The sequence below is a fragment of the Centropristis striata genome, chromosome 20 (assembly GCF_030273125.1).
Source record: "Centropristis striata isolate RG_2023a ecotype Rhode Island chromosome 20, C.striata_1.0, whole genome shotgun sequence".
NCBI classification, from domain to species: domain Eukaryota; kingdom Metazoa; phylum Chordata; class Actinopteri; order Perciformes; family Serranidae; genus Centropristis; species Centropristis striata.
The window spans coordinates 14,764,473-14,786,630 of record NC_081536.1 but is presented as its reverse complement, the minus strand read 5'-3'; the positions used below and the strand labels follow the sequence as shown (position 1 = coordinate 14,786,630).

General features: G+C 38.6%; 2 protein-coding genes across 3 annotated transcripts in view; one reads left to right on the top strand and one right to left on the bottom strand.

Moving 5' to 3' along the window:
• Window positions 1–472: 472 nt before the first annotated feature.
• On the bottom strand, window positions 473–11,310 carry anxa11a (annexin A11a). Of its 2 annotated transcripts, none has more exons than XM_059359539.1 (15): window positions 11,172–11,310; window positions 8,545–8,862; window positions 7,954–8,036; window positions 6,735–7,106; window positions 6,498–6,585; window positions 5,571–5,665; window positions 5,160–5,273; window positions 4,800–4,890; window positions 3,746–3,825; window positions 3,595–3,651; window positions 3,379–3,472; window positions 3,130–3,225; window positions 1,507–1,565; window positions 1,273–1,395; window positions 473–1,183 (listed from the first exon to the last, which is right to left on the bottom strand). In XM_059359539.1, the coding sequence occupies exons 2-15, from the start codon at window positions 8,858–8,860 to the stop codon at window positions 1,124–1,126; spliced, it is 1,728 nt and encodes a 575-aa protein (XP_059215522.1). In that variant the 5' UTR covers window positions 8,861–8,862; window positions 11,172–11,310; the 3' UTR covers window positions 473–1,123. The 2 variants fall into 2 exon arrangements, with proteins under 2 accessions (XP_059215522.1, XP_059215523.1); XM_059359540.1 differs by having other exon boundaries at window positions 6,735–6,959.
• Window positions 11,311–13,415: 2,105 nt separating this feature from the next.
• The window catches only part of zcchc24 (zinc finger, CCHC domain containing 24), a 41,186-nt gene continuing 32,443 nt past the window's right edge, over window positions 13,416–22,158 (top strand). Inside the window, exons 1-2 of the mRNA XM_059359017.1 lie at window positions 13,416–13,875; window positions 18,135–18,335. Of these exons, the coding sequence (XP_059215000.1) occupies window positions 13,636–13,875; window positions 18,135–18,335 (441 nt within the window). The 5' untranslated portion in view covers window positions 13,416–13,635. The remainder of the gene's footprint in view (window positions 13,876–18,134; window positions 18,336–22,158) is intronic.

Sequence of the window (22,158 nt, the reverse complement as noted above, 5' to 3'; positions counted from 1 at the left end):
TGGCAAACTGAGTCTATTAGCAAGTTCTAACAGTGTCAGAGCAGTCATAAGAAGGCCATTGCAGTTTGGGAGCATATTATAATGGATAATGTGCCATCTGATGAAAACCTTTTGTATTGCACTTTGGAAGAAGTTTGCTTGTGAACCAGTAAAGCAATTTGACGGATACTGCTTTGAATTTTAAGGACATCTGTATGTAAATAAGGCATGTTCATATACATATATATATATATATATATATATATATACACACACATATATATATATATATATATATACACACACACACATATATATACACATGTATATACATATACACACATTATATATATATATATATATATATATATATATATATATATATATATATATATATATATATATATGTATATATAATGTATATGTGTGTGTGTATTTATATACACAATTCAATGTATGCATTTAATGGGATGAACCTCAAACACTTCAAGGGCACATTCTCAATATTTATTTTTTGAGACTCATGAAGATAAAATCACAAACAATCTATGAAATGTGATGCTTGAGTTTTCAATGCTACAAGGTGTAGTCTACAATACACAAACTATAGCATCTGTTGCAAATACAGCACAACTGTGATAAACAAAAGAAGTGACGACAAAATATAGAGGAGATTATGCAAATGCAAACATTGACAGACAACTTTGGTACTTAGCTGCTATGTATTTTATGTCTCATACTATATTCAGCATTGCTGAACATCACAAAATTAGCTGATAAACATGTCAAATATAATTAGATATCTAATCATATTGGCAAAATTGATATAAAATACTTTAAAAATATATAGCTCTAAAACAATCAAATGTAATCTATTCAAATCTATTATATGGCCGCATTTATTCAACTCAAATATCCAGCAAAGATACCCCAAGTGAAAAAATATAACTTTTTTGTGCATTCTGTATATAGAGAAGAAACAATATGTAGCAAATTATATGAAGTCCTTAAAACGACGTAAACATTGCATTGAGAGTACTGGCATGGCATGCAGATTGGCGGTTTGTGTATAGTGCATAAAGATATGGCAGAAAAAAAGATATTTATAGGACATTGTTATAATGTAGTAGTCACGGTTTCCTTTTCAGTCATTGCCCCCACAGAGCTTGAGTAGGAGTTTCTTGTAGTCCCCTGATGTGTCTCCCTGTCAATAAAACAAATGTGTCAGCAAATCCTCACAAAAAACGTGTATTTGTCGCTGTTATAATTATCCATATGGCTGTAGTTACTTACAGAGATGTGTGTGTACAGCGACTTGCCGTAGTTTTTGACATACTCCTGGCGGATATCCAGCATGTCAACCTCAGAGCGAGTGACCATAATCCGGATCAGGGTTGTGTCTTTGGTCCCAGCTCCCTGAACACACGCACATATACACACAATGAGGGTGACATGAATAAAATATTATGCTGCACTTGTTTCGTTATGCATAACTAATTACTATCCAAACAAGACAGGCTTTCTCACCTTCATTGACTTGTAAAGTCTCTCAGCAAAGTAGCCAGATGTGTTCTTAATACACTTCACTGAAACAGAAAAAACACATTCATTACCACCACAAGCAGTGTACTTATTTATACATACTTTGTCTAAACAAACAACATCAATTTATAACTATTAAACATGTAATACAGTAATACACTGTGAAGAAGACCTAATATTGTGGAGGAAGATGAAGATACTTTACTTATGTACCGTCTGAAAAGTGAGTTATGAGAAATCAAGCTATGCATGCAAAAGAAAAATAATATAATAGGATGGGAAATGAGGAAACGAGTGAAGCTGTATTAATCAGTATTTTTATATTTAATGAAATCACTATGCCGATTCTGAGAAACCTATGGAGGATTGTTATTAACTCTACTGAGCTCTACTAAGCCTGTTTGATCCCACCACATTTACTGTCTGGTCTACCTAATTTCATCAACACCACAGCCCCACTGCCAGCAGCAGGCTGTAGCGGTTTTATGCTAACAAGCTCTGATGTACACTACCTGTCCATGACCAATGGCTGACAGTGCACGTAAGCAACAAGCTGATAGATAAAGTGGAAGACCTAGAAGCTAAATAACCAGATATTTCTCCAGGGGAAGAGACTAAAACTGATCTAAAATAAGAGTGATTATAAGATTTACATTCATCAGTTGCCAGGCGACATGGGTGATTATGTTGCTCTGTGTCTGCTAAATATCAGCTAGAATAACATGGTGAGTTTAAAGGGGAATATTTTGTTTATTTTTTTGTTAAAACTGTGCATTTTCTGATTTAGGCAGCCCACAAAGAAACTCAGGCTGGTCTCCCCTTAAAAAGAAATCACATAGGTAATTTGTATAGGCAGCAAACTACGACCCATATCTATAAATTATGGATGTTGACTTTGGGATGGGAGAGTCGAACAGACATCTGACTTTCACCCAGGAAAGTCCCATGTGAAAACAAAAGTAACTGATGTGATTTAAACATCACTGAACTTCTGTGCCTCACTTTTTTTCATAACTATTACGTCACGTCACCCTCATGACTACTTCACTTCCAGCATCTACATACATTTATTTACTACTACTACTATTACTAATTTCTGCATATTTCTGCCCTCTAGTGGCCACATATTGATTAATGCAGCTTTCCAGCAACTTATATTTTGGAAAACAAAATGTAGTTGAAATCAGAAACAAGCATTGTCCAAAAGAGTGAAACAAAACACAGCACTGCAAAGCACACAACCTCACAATGAAAACATATAGACTGGGTGTGCAAAACCAATGAAAGGATTCAAATCAAACACATGTAATAACAGATTACTGTACCATAACCCTGAGAAATGTGGGCAAAAGAGGGGGGAAAAAGAGTATGCATTTAACAGCACCCTTCCCTTTAGTTCCTTTTCAGAAGTGTATTAAGATAGCTGTAATACAATATGTAATACAATGAGCATGGAAAAATGGTTGAATGTTACATCAAACACAGAATGCAGACAGCCTCACACTTGTCATTAACTAATTATGTTGAGCAGATTCCGACTCTCACATTACATGGGTGTGACTCATCTAGGACTAAGACTTGAATAGGTGCGTGTGTGTGCATTCTTACCCACTGCCAACATGCCACTCTCAAGGTCTCCGGACATCTCCCTGCCGATGCTCTTTTCAATATCCCTGCCACACATCTGCTGGTACTGAAGGAACACTATACACACAAACATACATCCACACACACAATCAGTAATATAAATAACAAGGCAGTAAAGTTGCATTTGTGGCCTCAATTATGCTTTAATGTGTTTTAAATATTGAACTTTCTGTTAGATAATGCTTGGAAACATGTCTCCTTAGAGAATACCTGCTCTGAGATGGGATTTGCTCCTGGCACACAAAATTGCATTAAACTTGGACTCATCTGTTCCCAGCTTGTTTTCTCCAGCAGCATACAGGGCCTATGTGGAGAACAGCAGTGTCTTTGCAATCAATAGGTCAAGTAGTTAACAATATAAGAACTACCAAGCCGCAGATCAAATCCCCAAACATGAATTATTAATGACAGTGAAGCAGACTTTACCTGAGCATCCTGTTTAGCCAGAGAGATGTCAACTTGCTCTCGTTCATCACGATTACCCTGCAAAATATAGGACAAAATATCCCTAATTAAATCTGAAAGTAGTTGCTAGGAGAAGGATATACAGGTAATTCATTTGTATTAAAATCCATACCTGAGCCAGAGAGATCAGGAGTCTGCGAAAGTGTCCTGATGTATCTCCACTTATGGCATCCTCCAGTGTCTTCTTGTATTCTAAAAAGAGGAAACAAAAATGGTATGGGGAAACTAGAAAATTTCCTCTGGGGAAATTCTGAAAGAGCCACGGGGGCTACTGCCGGTGTGTGTACACTGTGATGAGATTCTTCAGAGATTTCAAACTATGCCCTTTAACCTCAAAATGTGTGTGTGTGTGTGTGTGTGTGTGTAATTAAAATCACATAAAGTTACCTGTGTGTGTGTGTGTGTGTGTGTGTGTGTGTGTGTGTGTGTGTGTGTGTGTGTGTGTGTGTAAATAAAATCACATAAAGTTATGTGTGTTTATGTGTGTGTGTGTGTGTGTGTGTGTGTGTGTGTGTGTGTGTGTGTCTGCCCGCGCGTGTGTGCGTGCGTGTGTTTGAAGCATGTGTATGCATGTGTGAGGAGTGTGCGCGCTTACGTCTTACTTCTGTAGAGAAAAGTAATAGCACACCAATCCCGATCAAACCGCACGTTTTGATATATAATTTGTCCTGCAACTCTTCAAGTTGTAGGACTAGTAGCGGGACGAAATTGCGTCCGGAAGAGGAAGAAGAAAAAATCCACAGTGTAACAGTAGTGCTCGGTGCGATTGCCCCGTGGCCCTAAATATGGTAATGTCTTTCTGTGGTTGCAGTTATTCCTATTCCCTCTAAAAAGAGAATAAGAGCTAAATTCATAATATGCCTAAAACACTTGATATAACCCCTTTGTGCCTTACTCTGTGCCCAGATGAGTTACCATTTAACTAGCAAAAAAGGAGTTTGACGTGGCCTTAATGCACTTACGCCATGCACTTCAGACCATGCACTATAGATTATTTCAAAAGAGCTCTTGATATTCGACAGACCCAAAATATCTGCATTTACAAAAGAATATGGTAGTACCCAAATCTAGATAGACTAAGCTTATCAACTTACATAATAAAACACACAGAACACAGTGTCGTGATGCTGTGTGATAAAAGGGATCACAACAGTAGGGAATCTCACCTTGTTTGTAAATACGGTTTATCTCCTTGATTTCAGCGTTGGAGCGGGAAGACAGGATCTCGATCAGACAGGCTTCATCGGTTCCGGCTCCCTGTTAGGAACAGAGAACAATGATAACCTGCCAGGCTCATCCTCGTCTGGCCTTGTAGTAGCCAGAATGCTTCACGTTTATTTGTGTCGAGTGAATCTTCATTCAAACATGTATACATGTTTCTTAATCTAGGAACATTTTTTCTAACAAGAAAGAAAATGTTTTCATGATGCAAAATCACATAATATCCTGGATTATAAATTGTTTTATGCCGCACAAAAATGGTTATACTGAGATATTATCAACAGGTTTTGTTCCTGAGCATGTACCTTTATGGCATTATGGAGCTCAGAGGCATCCATTTCAGCTGGGCTCTTCAACATGGCCATGACCAGCTTCCTGAAGTCCCCAGACAGTTCTGAATGCAGGTCCTTAATCAGATCCTGAAAATGGAAACATGCTTTGCATAACTCAAAACCATCATTACTGGCTGCTGTGAAAAACTGCAAGAAGCTCTGTGGCATGCTATAATGAGCTCTGAGGACACCCAATCCCCTTTCCATTTTACTGGCAGGACGAACACCTGTTCTCTGCTCATCACCATTACACACTGCTATGTAATGCAGACTGAGCCACGTAAGATTCTATATTGAGAAACGGTGTTTGTTTTGTAAACCACTTTAAAAAGTAAATAGTCTCCAAATGGAAAACATATAAATTAGAAGAAACAGCACTGTTACCTTCCCATAGGAAGTTTTATAGGCTCGGAGCAAAGGCACGCGCTGCCTGATGGAGCGACTCCCCAGTAAGTCGATGATGGCCTGCTCATCAGTTCCTGCACAGACCAAATCACAACGGCAAATCAGAAACAGATCACAGATAAAGCAATGCTTCAAAATGTCCAATTCAAAACATTTAATATTTACTTAGTAGTGGCATTAATACCTGAACTAGACATTTACACTCATCAAAAAAAATATTAGACCACCCTTGTTTTCTACTTGCTTTCTTCTTCACTTAATGCCTGGTACAACTAAAGGTACATTTGTTTGGACAGATATAATGATAACAACAAAAAAAGCTCATAATAATTTAATTTAAGAGCTGATATCTAGCCATTTTCCATGGTTTTCTTGATAATTATTTTGGTTATTATCAAGAAAACCATGGAAAATGACTAGATATCAGCTCTTAAATTAAACTCTTACGAGCCATTTTTGTTGTTATCATTATATTTGTCCAAACAAATGTACCTTTAGTTGTACCAGGCATTAAAATCAACAAGAAATTGAAGAAAATGATGGTCTAATATTTTTTTTCCATGACTGTATCTTTCTAAATACAACAGGTATTATCTAAAGGAAAAGAAAGTCTATTAGCTTACAGTGCATAGGAAGGTCTGCTGTGCTTTGCACAATATTGCAATGCACCATTGTGTGGCCCAACCCTAACATGTACCATACACATTTCTTTTTACACAATCTTTTATGTTCTTTAAGTGTTTAATTGCATTAAATTGCATCATCATTTCTTGCCTGACTATGAGCCTTACAACCAATTATGTAACTTAATTCTGTTGGTTAGAACACAATTTCCCAAATTTACAACATCAAGGAAACCATGTGCATCTGTAGGCTATTATTACGCTTTTGGTTTATAGCACTCACCAAAGCCCTTCATGGCCTTCCTCAGGACCTCCACATCTTTCAGTTGGTCAGCTCCAGGATAATCTTTGATTGTTCCCCTGAATCCTCTCTGAGATAACAATAATGTAATTTCCGTGCTAGTGTTATTTCAACAAGATGTTAATTCCGTATTGGACATTACATTGTAAATGTATTAAAGTGTGTGCGTATTTAAACAGAAATTTATTTTTTCAAAGAAAGTATTTCCGTGTTTCTTACATTGACAGGTGGAGCTATCGGCATGGATCCTCCTCCTCCTCCTCCGTAGGCTGGCATGGATGGATTGGGTGAAGGGACCTTTGGGTACCCTGGCATAGGTCCTGGTGCTGCTCCATAACCAGCCATTTGTGGGTTGGGTGATGGTGCACGGGGATATCCGCCCATTGGCTGGCCAGGCTGACCGGGGTAGCCCATCCCTTGGGGCTGTTGCATGCCCCCTCCTGGCTGTGGGTACATGCCATATGACTGTTGGTTAGGGAAGGGGGCACCATACCCGCTAGGCTGAGGGGCAGATGGGTACCCCCCAGGGGCTTGGGCGAACATGGATGGGTTTTGAGTAAAACCCCCCATGCCTGCAGGGAACTGGTTCGCCTGTGAGTTGGAAAGATTAGCATCCCATAATATGTGTACAGACGTTTGAAGATTATTTCATGCAAAGCACAGGTAGCTGGTCACGCCTTTTTTGGATTAGATTTAGATTTATTCATTTTACACGGTTGCTCATAAAGTTGGAATAAAATAATTTTTACCTCTTTCCATGAAATGATTGTAGCAATGTGATTTATTCTTGACGAATAAAGTGTAAATCTTCTCAAAACTTTATGAATAAACTTCTTCCAAACCTATCATAATGAAAATGAAACCACAACGAACAGAGGATTGTTCCTGATAACAAAATTATTCCAACTTTATGGGCAGTGTATTTATGGAATTAATTAACATTTTAAGTAAATGCTCCTCATCTTGGATCTAAGTGGATCCTGGAGTAACCTTTTCAAGTTTCAAGTATACAGTTACAAGTATAAATATGTACAATTATCCAAATAAAGTGTGGCCATGTGATATAATTAGATGGAAATTGATAGATATGATAACACATAATGAACAAACAACATAAACAAGACAATGACTCAGAAAAGTAAAAGGGGTAAATAAAAGTAGTAGAAAGTTTAAGAAGCATGAATAAGAATGAAGTTTGGGACTGTTTTTTCATGCAACAGACCTAGAAAATAAGCTTGCAGAGAAAATGGCGCTGCTGAGGATTTTAAGATGCAGACGTTTGGAAAAGTCTTACCGCAAAGTGAACAGATGTGATATTCCATGAATGGCTGTGTAATTAATTCTAACTGGAATGTTCAATGCAATAATCTGATGATGTTGCATTATACATATTTTAGGAATTTTCTGGTTGGTGGAGATTTTTTTGGGCTAAACTTACCATGCCAGCATTGTATCCAGGGTTGGATAAGTTGTCAAGACCGATGGAGGGATATCCACCAGTAGGGCCACCTCCCCAGCTGCCTGCAGCACACAACAAAGACAAAGTTGTTCAGGAAAGTTAGGATTCATTGTGCCACTAAATGCCTGAATGAATTGATAATATAAGACTCAGACAGGAATATCCCTTCTTACTGGAACTTCCTTTTCCTCACTTTCCAACTAGTTAACATGTAGGTGAAAGAGGGCTGGACAGAGAATGAGAGTACTATGTGAAAGATGGACTGCAGGACTAAGGGCGTCTCTTAGCAAGAGCAGAGATTTGTTTGTTTTTGAGGGAAAATGCCATTTTGTTAACTAGAAGTCTCATGATTCCTGTTGCCTACAAACATGACATAACTGACTCACCCTTTTTAAGCTAGGCACAAGATTACCCTAACATTTTTTTCACTTTTGCTGCAAGTAGTTTTTAAAATAATTGGATGATAGGGTTGCTCTGTATTTGCTATATGAGAATATAGGCAGTTTTTGCAAACATGTTTTGCCCCCAGATGTCAAACTTTTCCTTAAACAGTGTGGTACAAAGGCTTACCTTGTGGTGGTGCTGCTGGGTAGCCTCCAGCCTGTGGAGGGTAGCCACCAGGCTGTTGTGGTGGGTAGCCTCCTGCTTGTGGAGGATAGCCTCCCGCCTGTGGAGGGTAGCCTCCCGCCTGTGGAGGGTAGCCGCCCGCCTGTGGAGGGTAGCCTCCAGCCTGTGGAGGGTAGCCACCAGGCTGTTGTGGTGGGTAGCCTCCAGCTTGGGGAGGGTAAGCTCCAGGCTGAGGTGGGTATGCACCAGGTTGTGGAGGGTAAGCCCCAGGCTGTGGTGGGTATCCGCCTGCCTGAGGGGGGTATCCAGGGTAACTCATGGCTTTAAGAAAAAAAAACAGAATTGTCAATCAAAGAGCTGCAAAACATGACCTATTCTAAATCTATGAATAATTTTGGACAGCCACCTAGACAAAAATGTATTTATCTATTGGTAAAGGACCAGAATGTCTAACAAAGATGTCACTCATCTGGCGATGGGCTTTCCTATGTTGAGACAAAAGTGTGTGGCTGAAGCGTTAAGAAGTAAAATTTAACTAATTTAGCACCTGGCTCTCCACGCTTTGCACTACTCCTCTGCTCGTTCACTTGTTAGTACAAAACCTCACCGTTAGTTGGTTAGTTGGTTTATACAGACATTTGTACAGAAGTTACGTTTGCTATGGCAGTGGCACACATAAAGATGGCTGCTGCTCTGACCATCCTGCTATGTTTTTTTAAGTTCACATTCTCCTATAAACATGATGGTTTATGAATGTAGCAATGTAAGTGTCACTGTCACTGCAGTTTAATTAATTACAAACTCCTTATTCCATAGCTGCTGAATCAAAGACATTTTTTTGCTGAGTGGTCGTGTGTGAGGAAACTTTCTTTTTGGTTAAGCTTGCTATAAAAAGCCTGTGTTCCCATTTGCCTACTTGTTCCATGGTAAGACTGACTTCTGTGGACTTAATGGAATAGTCTTCTCTGCTTTGCATTTTATTGACACAGCAGCTGTGTTTGAAAAGGCACACAGAGCAGGGAACCCTATGACATACAGATCAAGATTATTTTTTTTTTAATAGAACTTACTTTCAGATGTTTGTAGCTAAAGGTTATCCAGAGCAACACTGACTCAGGATGTTACTGTCAAATAAATACTTCTGACCTCTTTTGTTTTTGCACTTCCTCATTGTCATGCCCTACTGCTTTTGTCCACCATTAGCTCCCTTTTGACATATTTCATCAACTGTTTGGCCAGACAAATGTAGTTTGTCTACTTCAGGACTAAATGTTTCAGGTCCAGACACATCACATTTAATTGCTATTCAGGTGCAAACATATCACCTCTAACGGCTTTCTAAGTCAAAGTCAAAGTCAAATTTATTTATATAGTGCATTTACAGATGGCTGAGCCGCACCAAAGTGTTTCACATAAAAGTGCAATAAAATACAGAATTGACAAAGGTGGAAGAAACATAAACAAAAAACAAAATTAAATTTGAAATAAATTAAAAGAAGAAGGGATATTTTTAAAAACACTGTGGGATTACTAGGGGACACTATTCCCTAGCACTTGCCAGAGGGGTACTTTTAATTGAAGGCAAGAGAAAAGAGGTGGGTTTTTAAGTGAGATTTAAAAACATTAAGTGACTTTGCTGCACGGATGTGGAGGGGGAGGCAGTTCCAGAGTCTGGGGGCTGCTACTGAAAAGGCCCTGTCGCCCCTTGTTTTTAAACTGGACCTGGGCATCTCCAACAGCAGTTGGTCACCTTTCACACTTAAAACGGTGAAAACTGTGACCTGAAAAGGTTTCAATGCACAGTTGCAAACCCTAACATCAGTACACACAGCCATATTTGCCTAGGGAGCTGGGGTGCAAATAAAGATATTTATCTTTTCACGGTCAAAGGTTTTACACACAAAAAAAGAGTTACCAGTATGATGTAATTACACCGTCCTAGGATGTAACAAGACGGTTACTATTAGCTAATCTTAACATCCATAAATGTCTTGGGTTCATTTTGTTCCAGTTTGTTGCAACGCTGGGTGTGTCAGTTCACTCACTTTTAAACGTGACGATTGCTAGTTCGGCGAAACACAAGATATACAAATTATCTTGGCAAATGACTACACTCCACTGATAATTTAACACTATGCTAACCAGACTGTGTTTGCCAACGGAATACAGACATTTAGCTAGCTTATTACACGGACACAAGTTGTGGTCTTACCAGTTGTCAAGCTTACACAGCGCTGCTTCAGGCCTGTACAAATCTCCTGTTCAACACTAGCTAAGTTACCTCCTAAACCACTTTCCATAATGTCTAGATCCGCCCTGTCAACTGAACCATCCTCTTGGCCGAAGTTAGCTAACTAGCATGCTAACCACACATAAACGAACAAAATGTAAGCAGAAAAGTTAAATTACGGCATAAAATGTTTATTTTGTGGCCTTAAATGGTTAAGCTAAAGGTACTGATAACTGTGCAATAAACGTTGGCAAGGAAACGTTAGCGTCGACAACAGCAGAGCAACTAAACGACCAAACGACGCCAAAAATAGTTGCCACTTATCCGGATTTAACTTAAAATGTATCATGCATTATTCTAGATCGGGTTGTTTCAGTAGTTGTTTGATTTTAGCACTTACTTTAGTCTGCTTGTCGTCGTTTCCTTCTTAGCTCAGCCGCAGTTTTGACTGTTCTTCTTAAGGCTAAGTGGAATGGGTGGGACTCATACTTTCCATCTCAGGAACCCACCCATGTTTCTGCCCGTCACACACACACAATGACACGCAGTGACCCTCCCACGTGACAACAACAAATATGTGCTCACAGTCGTATACTTACAACATATATGACATGATGGAAAATGTGACAAACCGACCACACCTTATGTCCTACAATAGGTCTATTATATCACAGGTATGATAGTACCTAAATATAAAACAAAATCAATTAACCATATATATATATATTATAGTTTTTATATTTGATTACTATTCTATGCATCATTTATATTTATTGTTATAAACATATGTATTTATAAAAGTGATAGACATATAAACAAATATAAATAGTTATATAATATGAATAAATATAATATAATATAAATAACTAAATATAAAAAAAATACTACAAACAATAATAATACACTTTGATTAACAAGGTTACAAAGTACTTTACAGACATATAAACCACATGTAAAAACAAAACACAGGGATTGGACCTCCTATCAATTTTGTTACTGACAAAATGACACATTTATTACTAATTATTATTATTATTATTAACAATCTGAATTGAATACAATGTATATGAGCTATATATTAAAATGGTTAATTTATAGTAAGTAGTATAGTAAATTTAATCTATACAGCACTTTCATTCACAACATTACAAAGTGTATAACAGACACATAAACAGCAGATATAAACAAAATAACAAGGGAGATTATAAAACAAAGGGCATAAAATAAAGTTAAAAAGAAATGTAATATTAATGACATTAAATCTACATTAAAGATTTTTTGTGTTTGTGTTTTTAAGTGTTTTACAGAAAAACAAAAAGTGGATAAAATCAAAACAACTAAGGGATCACAAAATACCAGGGAATTAAAATAAATAAATGAATGTAATACTCTTTTTAAACTACAATTATACTGTGGGTGTGTACTGAAAGACAGGTTATTGTTTATATATGTAGTTGCCATGTGTTGATAATCACCAACAAGGAAGTGATATTTTTACCCACCTACTTGTCACTGACCTACCTTTGCCAGAAGAAAGCAACACATAATTATTTTGTTTGGAATTGCCATAAGGAATTACATAACTGAACAGTGTGTGAAGGAAAATTGCCACAAGAGGGAGCTATTTTTAAAGTATTCCGCATACAGGCCACCTCCAGGTTTGCTTTAAGGCTTGGGCATGCTCAATGGAGAGGCCTGGGGCTGGTGTTAAGGTACTGATCTTATTGATGGATTAACTGTTCAGTGATAGGTCGTTTCTAATGGTGCTATTTAACCAATGAGTCAGTTGTTGCATTCATGAAGAAATATTTATCAGACAGCTGATCAACATAAGTGACCAAATTTGGCATTTGATTTAGCTATACACTAAACACACTTATGTTAGACCTTTACTAAACTAACATAAGTCACAGGGACACTCCAAATTTTAGTCAGTTAGGTGCAACTGCTCACCTCTGGCCCTGAATAAACAAAACACCTATCAACACCCATGTTTCTCTCACACGCCCCTTTTCAACACCTATGGACAAACAAATGTTATTAACAGGGGAGTCAGATCCTATACTAAATACCACAGTCTGAAAGTACTCAATTGCATGTCAAAGTCCCAAATTCAAAATTGTGCTTGTGTATGCCTAAAAATACAGAGGTGTTATCAGCAATATGTACTTAAATTGTCAAAAAAGTTCTTATTCTGCAGAATGGTTATTTTTTTTAAAGAGTTAGAATATTATATTATTATGTTTTTATCACTAGCAAATACATGTAAGAGCAAATAGTACTTAAATAGACAGTACCTGAGTGAAAAGGCCTAATTGGTTACATTCCACCACTGGTCATTAATTATATAGCGTATGTTATAAGTAAGTAATACATGTCATTATATAGCTGAGAGATGGTATGTTTGTAACTGATGGGAATTAATATTCATTAACCTTCTGGTAAAGTGGAGTTGTTGGGCTGAAGAGCTGGAATAGGCAGATGAAAAATTTGTCTCATCCAGTGGGCCAACAATGAATATTCATATAAACCGGACGCTGATTGGCTCTGGTTCTCGGTGACGCAGAGCGGTCCTTATTAGATATTCAAAGAGCCTCTCTCTGCCCCGCTGCAATAAAGGCAGATAGCGGACCATGGGGAGCAGGGGAAAACTTTTTATACTGACATGTTAGCGCAATGACTTTTGAGTAACATCTAACTGGGACGAGGCTCCCGGCGTGAGGAGGACAGGGCCCTTTACGGGAAGAAAAAAGGAGCACTTGCCATCTGCCGGGGAACGGGGACGAAAAGCAAGACGGCAAAAGAGTTGAGAGCAGTCCAATAATCAGCGGTGGAAAATCCAGTTTAGCCATTTGAATTGAAAGATGAGCTTGTTGTCTGCCATAGACACGAGTGCCTCCGTGTACCAGCCTGCGCAACTTCTCAACTGGGTCTATCTCTCTTTACAAGACCCCCACCAGACCAGCGCTTTTGACGCATTCAGACCCGAACCCAACTCTTCCCACCCGGATCTCAGTTTCAGCAAGACTCCCGCAGCGGCGGACTTGAGCTCTTCCCTGAACTCCAACTATCTCAACAACTTCTTTCAGCTGCAGCGGAATGAGGTGAAAGATGGCATGCATACTCAGTGTACATATGTGGGGTCTTTCAGATTGTGAGATTGTGGATGGATTTACTGGCGGAGTGGGCTGATCTGATCCGTTGCACGTATGTGCAGCAAATGTTTTAGCATGTAGAGCATGGGCTATTCTGGTGGGATACATAACCGCCATGATATGTCTAATACGGCCAATAACTTCAATTAATCTTAATAATATAATAATATAATAATAATAGGCCAAGTATTGTCATACTTTATATAGTAGCCTACAGAAATAGATATATAACCTACTGTATACAACTGCCAATTATGGAAACACTATGAATGAATATCATGATTCCACAGGAGGTAGTCAGCACACTAACAGTAAGTAGTGTCACTATAAACTCACTTATGAGTCGCTAGGTTTCTAACTGCAGGAATATTATTGGAATTTCTTTGGTGGTGATGGTGTAAATTTAACCGTAGAAATGCTTAAATAAGCAATTACTAGATAGAAATACAGCTAAGTATCATAAAAATGTTTCTAAGTATACACCATTAAATGATCTTCCCCTGTAAGGTGGTTAAATAATTTGGGCCAAATAAGTCTGCTTTCAGCATGCTGATGGGTTATGGTTTAAATTAAAGGTGAAGCTGTTGAGCAAAGCTGCGTTTTAATCGGACATGTCTGTGATCAGAGAGGTAAAAAGGGACAGATGGAAATAGATTCCCCTGCACGCCTCTGTCTGGAAAGAGCAGGCCACTGCAGCCGCCTGCTGAGGACTGCTGCCTCTTGACTTCTTCAAATAGACCCGGTTGTGCAAACAAAATCAGTACTTGTTTACATATTCCTTATTTTTGTAGCTCAGTGTAATTTTAGGGACAAACATGCTGGTAATGTATGCAGGGCACAAACCTGATACTGCAGACCACACTGTGTAAAAAGGAGCCCACCACCACACCCACACATACACACATACATACATACATACATACATACATACATACACCACACAGACAGGAGAATAATCACATACTGTGGGCAAAATGGTAGTTTAAAGGCTATACAGCAAGCTTCCCGGTGTGTTAATTACACTACAGTTAAGTCTCTTAGATCTATGTTACTATGATGCTATGTGTTGGAAACTCTAGGAAACAGAAGTAGTGGATGGATGGTGTATTCACCATCTAGAGCCAGTGTCCATTATTATGGTGGTAACCATAGAGGCCCTTTGAAGTCATTTAACATGAAACAGTCCTCTGAAAATTGGGTGTGCACATTATACATTACACACAATTGTGTAATGCTATTCAATCCGCATGAGTATAAGTGTTTCAAACTGAGGGAACACATACAGTCTGGAAACGGTTTAAGGGGTGGGGGGGCATTTTGCAACTTACTATACCGGCGAAGCCAAGTAAAATAAACTGCTGCAGAGATTTGATGATGAGATGACTAATGCAAAATTACGTTGTTTTTGCAGTGAGGGATCACACTACTTAAAGTGAAATGGTGATAAATGAATTAATTTGTTGTTGATCAGAAATTCAGATTGTGGTACAAGTAAAGTGTGCTAACTGCAATCTCATGTGCTCTCTGCTTTGCTTAAAGGGACAGTTCCACCCAAAATTAAAAATACATAGTTAACTGAGGTGCTATTTATTAGTCTAGATTGTTCTGGTGTGAGTTGTCAAATATTGGAGATATCAGCCTTGAAGATGTCCACTGTCTTTTGAATATAATGGAAGAAGATGGCACTTTCGTGGTGCTTAAAGCAGAAAAAAATAACTTGAAACTCAGACCTTGTTGTGAGCAGTTTCATGTAGGAACTATTTTCTTTTTAGTATAGTTCCTATACGAAACTGGCAGATGGTAAACATTTCTATGGCCGATATCTCCAGCACTGAGCAACTCACACTAAAACAATAAATAGCACAAGTAGCAAGAAAATTCTGTATTTTATATGTATATATTTAATAAAAAACATTTTTCATTTTACAGTGAACTGTCCCTTTAAATGTTTGCCACTTTTTCCTTTTTGACACTTAGCTCTAATGCTTTAATGTGAGGTCTGAACATGTACAGTCATTCTGGATCAATCAAACCTAATAGTATTTTCCTATTCTATCTCAAATCAGACACCACATCCCTGGTTAAACCATGTATGTGTGTGATTGACACCTGCAGAGTGACACCTCGTCCCTGGACCTGTGAAAATAGTCACAAATCTGCTGCAGTTGTCCATCTCATTTGGACACACTATGAATGATAATGATAGCAGTTTAGTCCTCCATGTGTTGTCCAATGCAAACATACACATCTATCGACACACAACCTCCTCATTCACTCACTCACTCATTCACTCACTCACTTACTCCAAAACACAGACACACAAAGCAAACAAACTCTCCCCCACCATTAGCAGATGTGTGTGAAATCAGTTTCCTTTGGGCTGACAGTAAGAGGTTTCAGGCCAAACTGAAGAAATGTGAGGAACATAAACTGAGCAAAGTTTCCTGTTTTATATTTGTTAAAATAATTTTACAACCTGCACTAAGACTTAGGTTTATCGAATACACAAACACGCACATTTCCACAAGGAGAGGTAACACACCACGCAGTAATACACAGAGCTAAAACACATGGCAGATGGAAAACTTGAGAGCCGTAATGCTTGATTTACGATGACTACATGTAATAAATGAACATGAGTCCTGAAGCTGGAGCTGGTTAGCAAGACAATCTCACAGCCCGCAGATAAAGATTTGGCTTTCAGCCCTGGCCATGTTGCCAAGTCTAAGGTTTCTGTGCTCAGTTACATTAAACATAAACAGTAACATCATTTCCCAGACACAAACCTGTGCCCCAAAAAGAGATGTTTCCATCAGCAGAGGAGAAAGAGTTTATCTGTGATAAATTTTTACTTGTGAGTTGTGTTCACAAATATTTGTCATTAGTGCAGTTAAGCTATTACTGTAAAGGCCAAGGCAGATGACAAGTTAGACTGTTTGTTTACCAGTTTATCCCCAGGGGTTAATCACCGGACCATCTGAGAATAAAAGTGTCAGTGCTAATATCAACATAATTTGACCCAGAGGTCAATGTGTGTCTGTCGTTTCTGGATTGTATTTAAACAGAGGAAGAAACAAATGAAAATGGAAATAAGGAGCTGCAGGCAATGCTTTCCCTGTTATTAATATTCAGAGGGCATCTTCTATGGATTCACTGGGCCCTGTGGCATGCAACACTGTGCTCTGTGGCTCCGAGCAGACTACAAACACTGACCATGGCTAGTTTACCGCCAACAGTGCATGGTGACATTGCTGATGTTCCACAGGCTGGCGAGGGAACATGCCTCCCATCTTGTTTACAATGAGTCATCCTCAGTAAAGTTCTGTCTTTCTCTGTGGACATGCTCAGTACTTTTCCAGCTCATGAGCACAGCTGGGCCTCCTGCCAGATGTTCTGAATTTAATGAGAGAAATGATCTTGGAGGAATTTTTTTTTCTTCGTTTTTTGGCGCAACAGAAAATAGGACAGAGAGCACTCAAAGGAAATTGGTGATTAATCTCTGCATTTTAATACTCCAAATCCAGAAACGCAATATGTTATGTTGATACTATCTTGTATGTGGTAATGTTCTCCAGCATTCTCTATGTCAACAATCCACACTAAATGAAAAGGAGAGTTGAGGGTTGTATGTGAATTGAGTGCCCATAATTGTTGTTTATCTTATTTACAATATGCGGTACATGACCATAGACTGTAATATATGGACATAGTCTCTGTGGAGTCACCCACAGGTTTCTGAAGGAAAGAAAGCCTGGTTGCTGAAACACACCACTTGTGACACTCCCACCTGCAGCCATGCCCTATTTAAGTTTAAGGGTTAATATTATTTAAACAGGTGATTCATAACAATTCACCCACCGTATAGCTGAAATAAATGGGGAAATTAGCTATAGAGACCAGAACTGTTTTTATACCAAGTTGTAACATGTCAGTCTATGGGAATTGACTCACTTTTAGAGCAAGCCTCAAGTGGCCATCTAAGGAACTGCTGTCGTCTTTGGCTTAATTTTTCAGCCCGAGAGGTTGCAGCTTGTACATGCAACATCTAAAACAAACAATCAGAAGAATTCTATGTTGTGTACAGTTGTGTACGGTGCATTGTGTTTTGTATGCCAGTTCAAAAGACACATTTTATGCAAATCTAATGGACAAATAAAGTCATCTGAATCTAAAATTGAACCTTTACTGGTATTATTCTCATTTTGCAGGCCCTAAACAACAACGTGTATAAGAATGTGTCACCCTATGGCTCCCTGAACAACATCGTGGATGGACTCAACTCCCTGACGGACCATTTCTCAGACCTTTCCCTTTCTTCAGAGCCAAGAAAACCAAACAAAAGACCCCCACCCAACTACTTATGCCACCTGTGCTTCAACAAGGGCCATTACATCAAAGACTGCCCTCAGGTGAGACTTGTAACACACACATTTCAAATGATACCTCATATTGCAATAACTGTTTGACTTTAGACTTCTTGGTTGTGTTTTTATTTGGTTCATACAAGCCAATGATGGCACTAAAAGTTGTGCTTGCTCCAGCCAATGCCTGTCTCTTTCTGTCGCTCTCTCCCGCTCTCTCTCTTCCTCTTTGGCTCTGGTCTGACCTACTTGTTAAACAGGCTGGCCTCTGTCTTCTGTAGTCATGTGTGTGAGTGTGTGTATATGTGTGTGCTTGTGTGCATCTTAACTGCCACAGCATTACATTACAAGAAACCATCCGTTATAACCATGATTAATAAACTTGTTGGGTTAGTTCAAGGGTCAAGGGGAAACTCTCTGTCTTTGCATTGGGTCATCATGTTTTCAAGAATAAAAGAAACATAAACATGTGTGACAAAGTGGGTCTCAGCTGCTGTCATCTCCCCGAAATCTAAATTAATCTTGGAGAGCACCAGGAGAATTTTAGGTTTAAAACAAATTTACTATTCTTGGCAAAATGTCTTTTTTATGAACAAGGCCTTGTTTGTTAGTCTGACTTCATGCTACAGATTAATGCAGGTGTGCAATCATTCAACATCTACATGTGCATGAGAGAAAAACTAAAGAGTTCTATAGGTATTGTGTTCATGCACAGTAACTTTAGCATAAGTAAAGTGATATTTTGTGGAGTTGTTGAGGAAGGAATGGACTATGAAATTGCTGTGGTGGATCTGTCATTGTGGTGTTATATAGCGCCTTGTAAAATGCAAACACCATGGCTGAGACTGCGGCCTGGAAGTGATCTAATTTCATAGGAGGAAAACAATGTCACTTTCTCTCGGAATTGCGGAATTTTTACACAGGGTTGTTTTTTGCTGGACTCACGGTGCCTAATATTCTCCCTTCTCCCTCTTCTCTCTCTTTTTTGTCTTTCCCTGATTTCTTCTCTCCCTTTCTTTGGGTGAGGTACAATAGTCGAAGCCCAGCCCAGAGTTTTTTTTGCATGGAATGGTAATGAGGAGCAGATGTGAGATTAAAATGCTTTGACTCGCTTTATGACATATGATGACGGGTCTCGGGAGGTCTGTAAATGACCTGTGTACTGATGAAATATCTCCTGGACAGCTCTGAGCTGCAATGAGAGGGAATTAGATCATCTATTGACAAGTCCAACGGGAATTTTGGGCCGTAGTATATCATGCAACATGTAACTTTTGCCTTGGTTTTTCCTTTATGCAATGCTATGGTTGTTAATGTGAGCATTGATCAAATGATACTGATACTCAACATTGGAGCAGGTGTGCATTAAGTAATACATAACCTTGTGGGTTTATTAGCTTTTCTGAAAGCCATTGCTGTTCACATTTAAACTGATCTTCACCATACCATTCTAAAACAAAACTGTAAAAAAAAAGTTGTCATTTTAAACAAAATACCCTTTTCACAGAAGAGGCTGTAAAATCCATCATGCTATAGATGTAAGCATTCAGGGGTGGACCTCAAAATCACACTCTGCCGTCTTCTGGTTTATATTTCAGCTGTTCGTTAAACTGCCAACAGTAACTCAAAAAGCAGCAAAGTCTCCACACGGCCTCTGCACCTACACAGTTCAACACCATCAGTTATTTAGGTCTCTCTTGGGCTTTTTTCTCTCCATAAATTTACCTTCCATTTGTGCTACATCACTTACACTATTGCCCCGTCACCTGTCATTACGTGCCTATTCTTTACTTAACAAGCTAAATTCCCTAATAACAGTGGCGACACACATCTTGCAGTTGAAACATTGTTTTCAATGGCAAGACTCTTCAGCTTACCGATTCGCCAAGACTTGAGTCATTTTCCAAACAATATTTTCCTGTCTTACATATCATTACTTTCACAAGGTGCAGTGATTAACTGCGTTCTTCTATCTGCCTGCACTGGAATGTATTAAAGGACGAATGTGTCCCTACTCATAGTTTGTACTGTTCAGAGGTGCTTTGCCAATGAAAACAGAAGCTGCTGCTTCACAGAACACTGCTAAGTATGTCATCCTGATCCAGCATGGAGCATCACAATCTGATGACATGCACAGTCTTCCTCTCTTATTCCACTCCAATATGTTTTAGAGGTGGGAATCAGCAGAGGCCCCACGATACGATTTAACTGCATTTTGTGTACACAAAATTAAATTCAATCAAGAATTGTTTTGTCAAATAAGAGAAAATTCTCAGTGTATTCATCTCACTTCAGTCTCTTTATTTCTCCACAATGAGTCAAACCCACAGACTGACCAACAAAGTATTCAGTCAAACTGAACTGAACTGATATCAAACATGTATGGATGACAACAATTGCAGCATTTTCTCAAACTTTCCTCAACTTTAAGCTTCACTGCTCTGAATTTTATTAATGAAACATAAAAAGGCAGATCTTTGCAGTGTTATTTCCCATCAACTTCCCGACACGATATCCTGACACACTTCATGATGACACACTCACTATATAGGTGCCTATAGATTACTTAGATCTTCTTGTTTCATATGATACCAATATCTCCAATTTATTCCTAAAAGTGAGCCGGCTGCGGCCTCCGGAAAAAAAGGTGAAAGTACTGGGGGCCCGCTGGCTGTCGTAGCGCTAAATATCGATACTTGCCGTCCATAAATCGATATAATATTGCTATGCAAAATATTGTGATGCTATGCTGTATTGATTTTTTTACCTCACCTCTAATATGTTTTATTGTGTTGTTTTGTGCTGCGACCATAGACTATATATAAAAATTGAGGACATGACAGCTCCCTAAAAGTGAAGCCAAGATATTTCGATTGGCCCCTGGTGGCTGGCTGCAGTGTAAAATATAAATCCTACACCCTCTATTAAATTGGGTGGGACATGGGTCGAACTAAAAAAATCAATTCCAAAGGCTTCCGTTATTTTAGATATCTCTTATCACACTTAGTGATCTGATGTGTTTGGATTGAATTATTTACTGGATGCTATGAAACTGGAGTGTAACATCATGATTGACAGCTGTTATTGACTCACAGCTGGTTGGGTGTATGGGCAGGACCTCGATATCGCAGCTCCACCAGCCAATCACTACTCCAAAATCCAAATGCTCAAGATGGCAGCTCCCATTACCAGGACATTTTGGCTTCATTTTGCACAGTGGCTGGAAGTGGAGCCACGTCCACCATTTTTATATGCAGTCTTTGGCTGTGACTTTTATTGTTAAATGTATCATAGTGCAACCTTAATAAGGTTTTTTTTTTTTTTTTTTACATGTGTGGCTAAATTTAAAGGATAAGGCCAATGATATTCTCTATTTGATTTGTGTCCACAAATCCCATGAGGGAAAAAAACTAGAGGGCACTCAGAGAGAAAACAAAAGTGAAAAATAATTGGCGTATCCACCCTGTGATGGGGTCCGCTCCAAAAGTTTATGGGTTCGTGCTTGGCCCATGCATGCTACACCCTTCCACCAAGTTTCATAAAATTAGGATTGGAGTTTTTCCTAAATTCTGCTGACAAACAGACAAACAACAAAACAAAACAAAAACATATTACCCTGATTCCATAAAAGTCAGTGGAACAGTTAATTCATTATATATGTGTCACAAAGGATTAGCAAATTATTAGTTTATGACAACATTCTAGCTATTATTGGAATTGGGATTTTTACCTCCTTGGTGGAGGAAACAAGAACATTGACAAACATGTATTATCTGTGTATCCAAAGCCTGATATTAGCTTATAGCTCTATACCATAGACCTCCATTGTTGTCCAAAAACATTTTGACAATTGATTACTCTACATCTAATG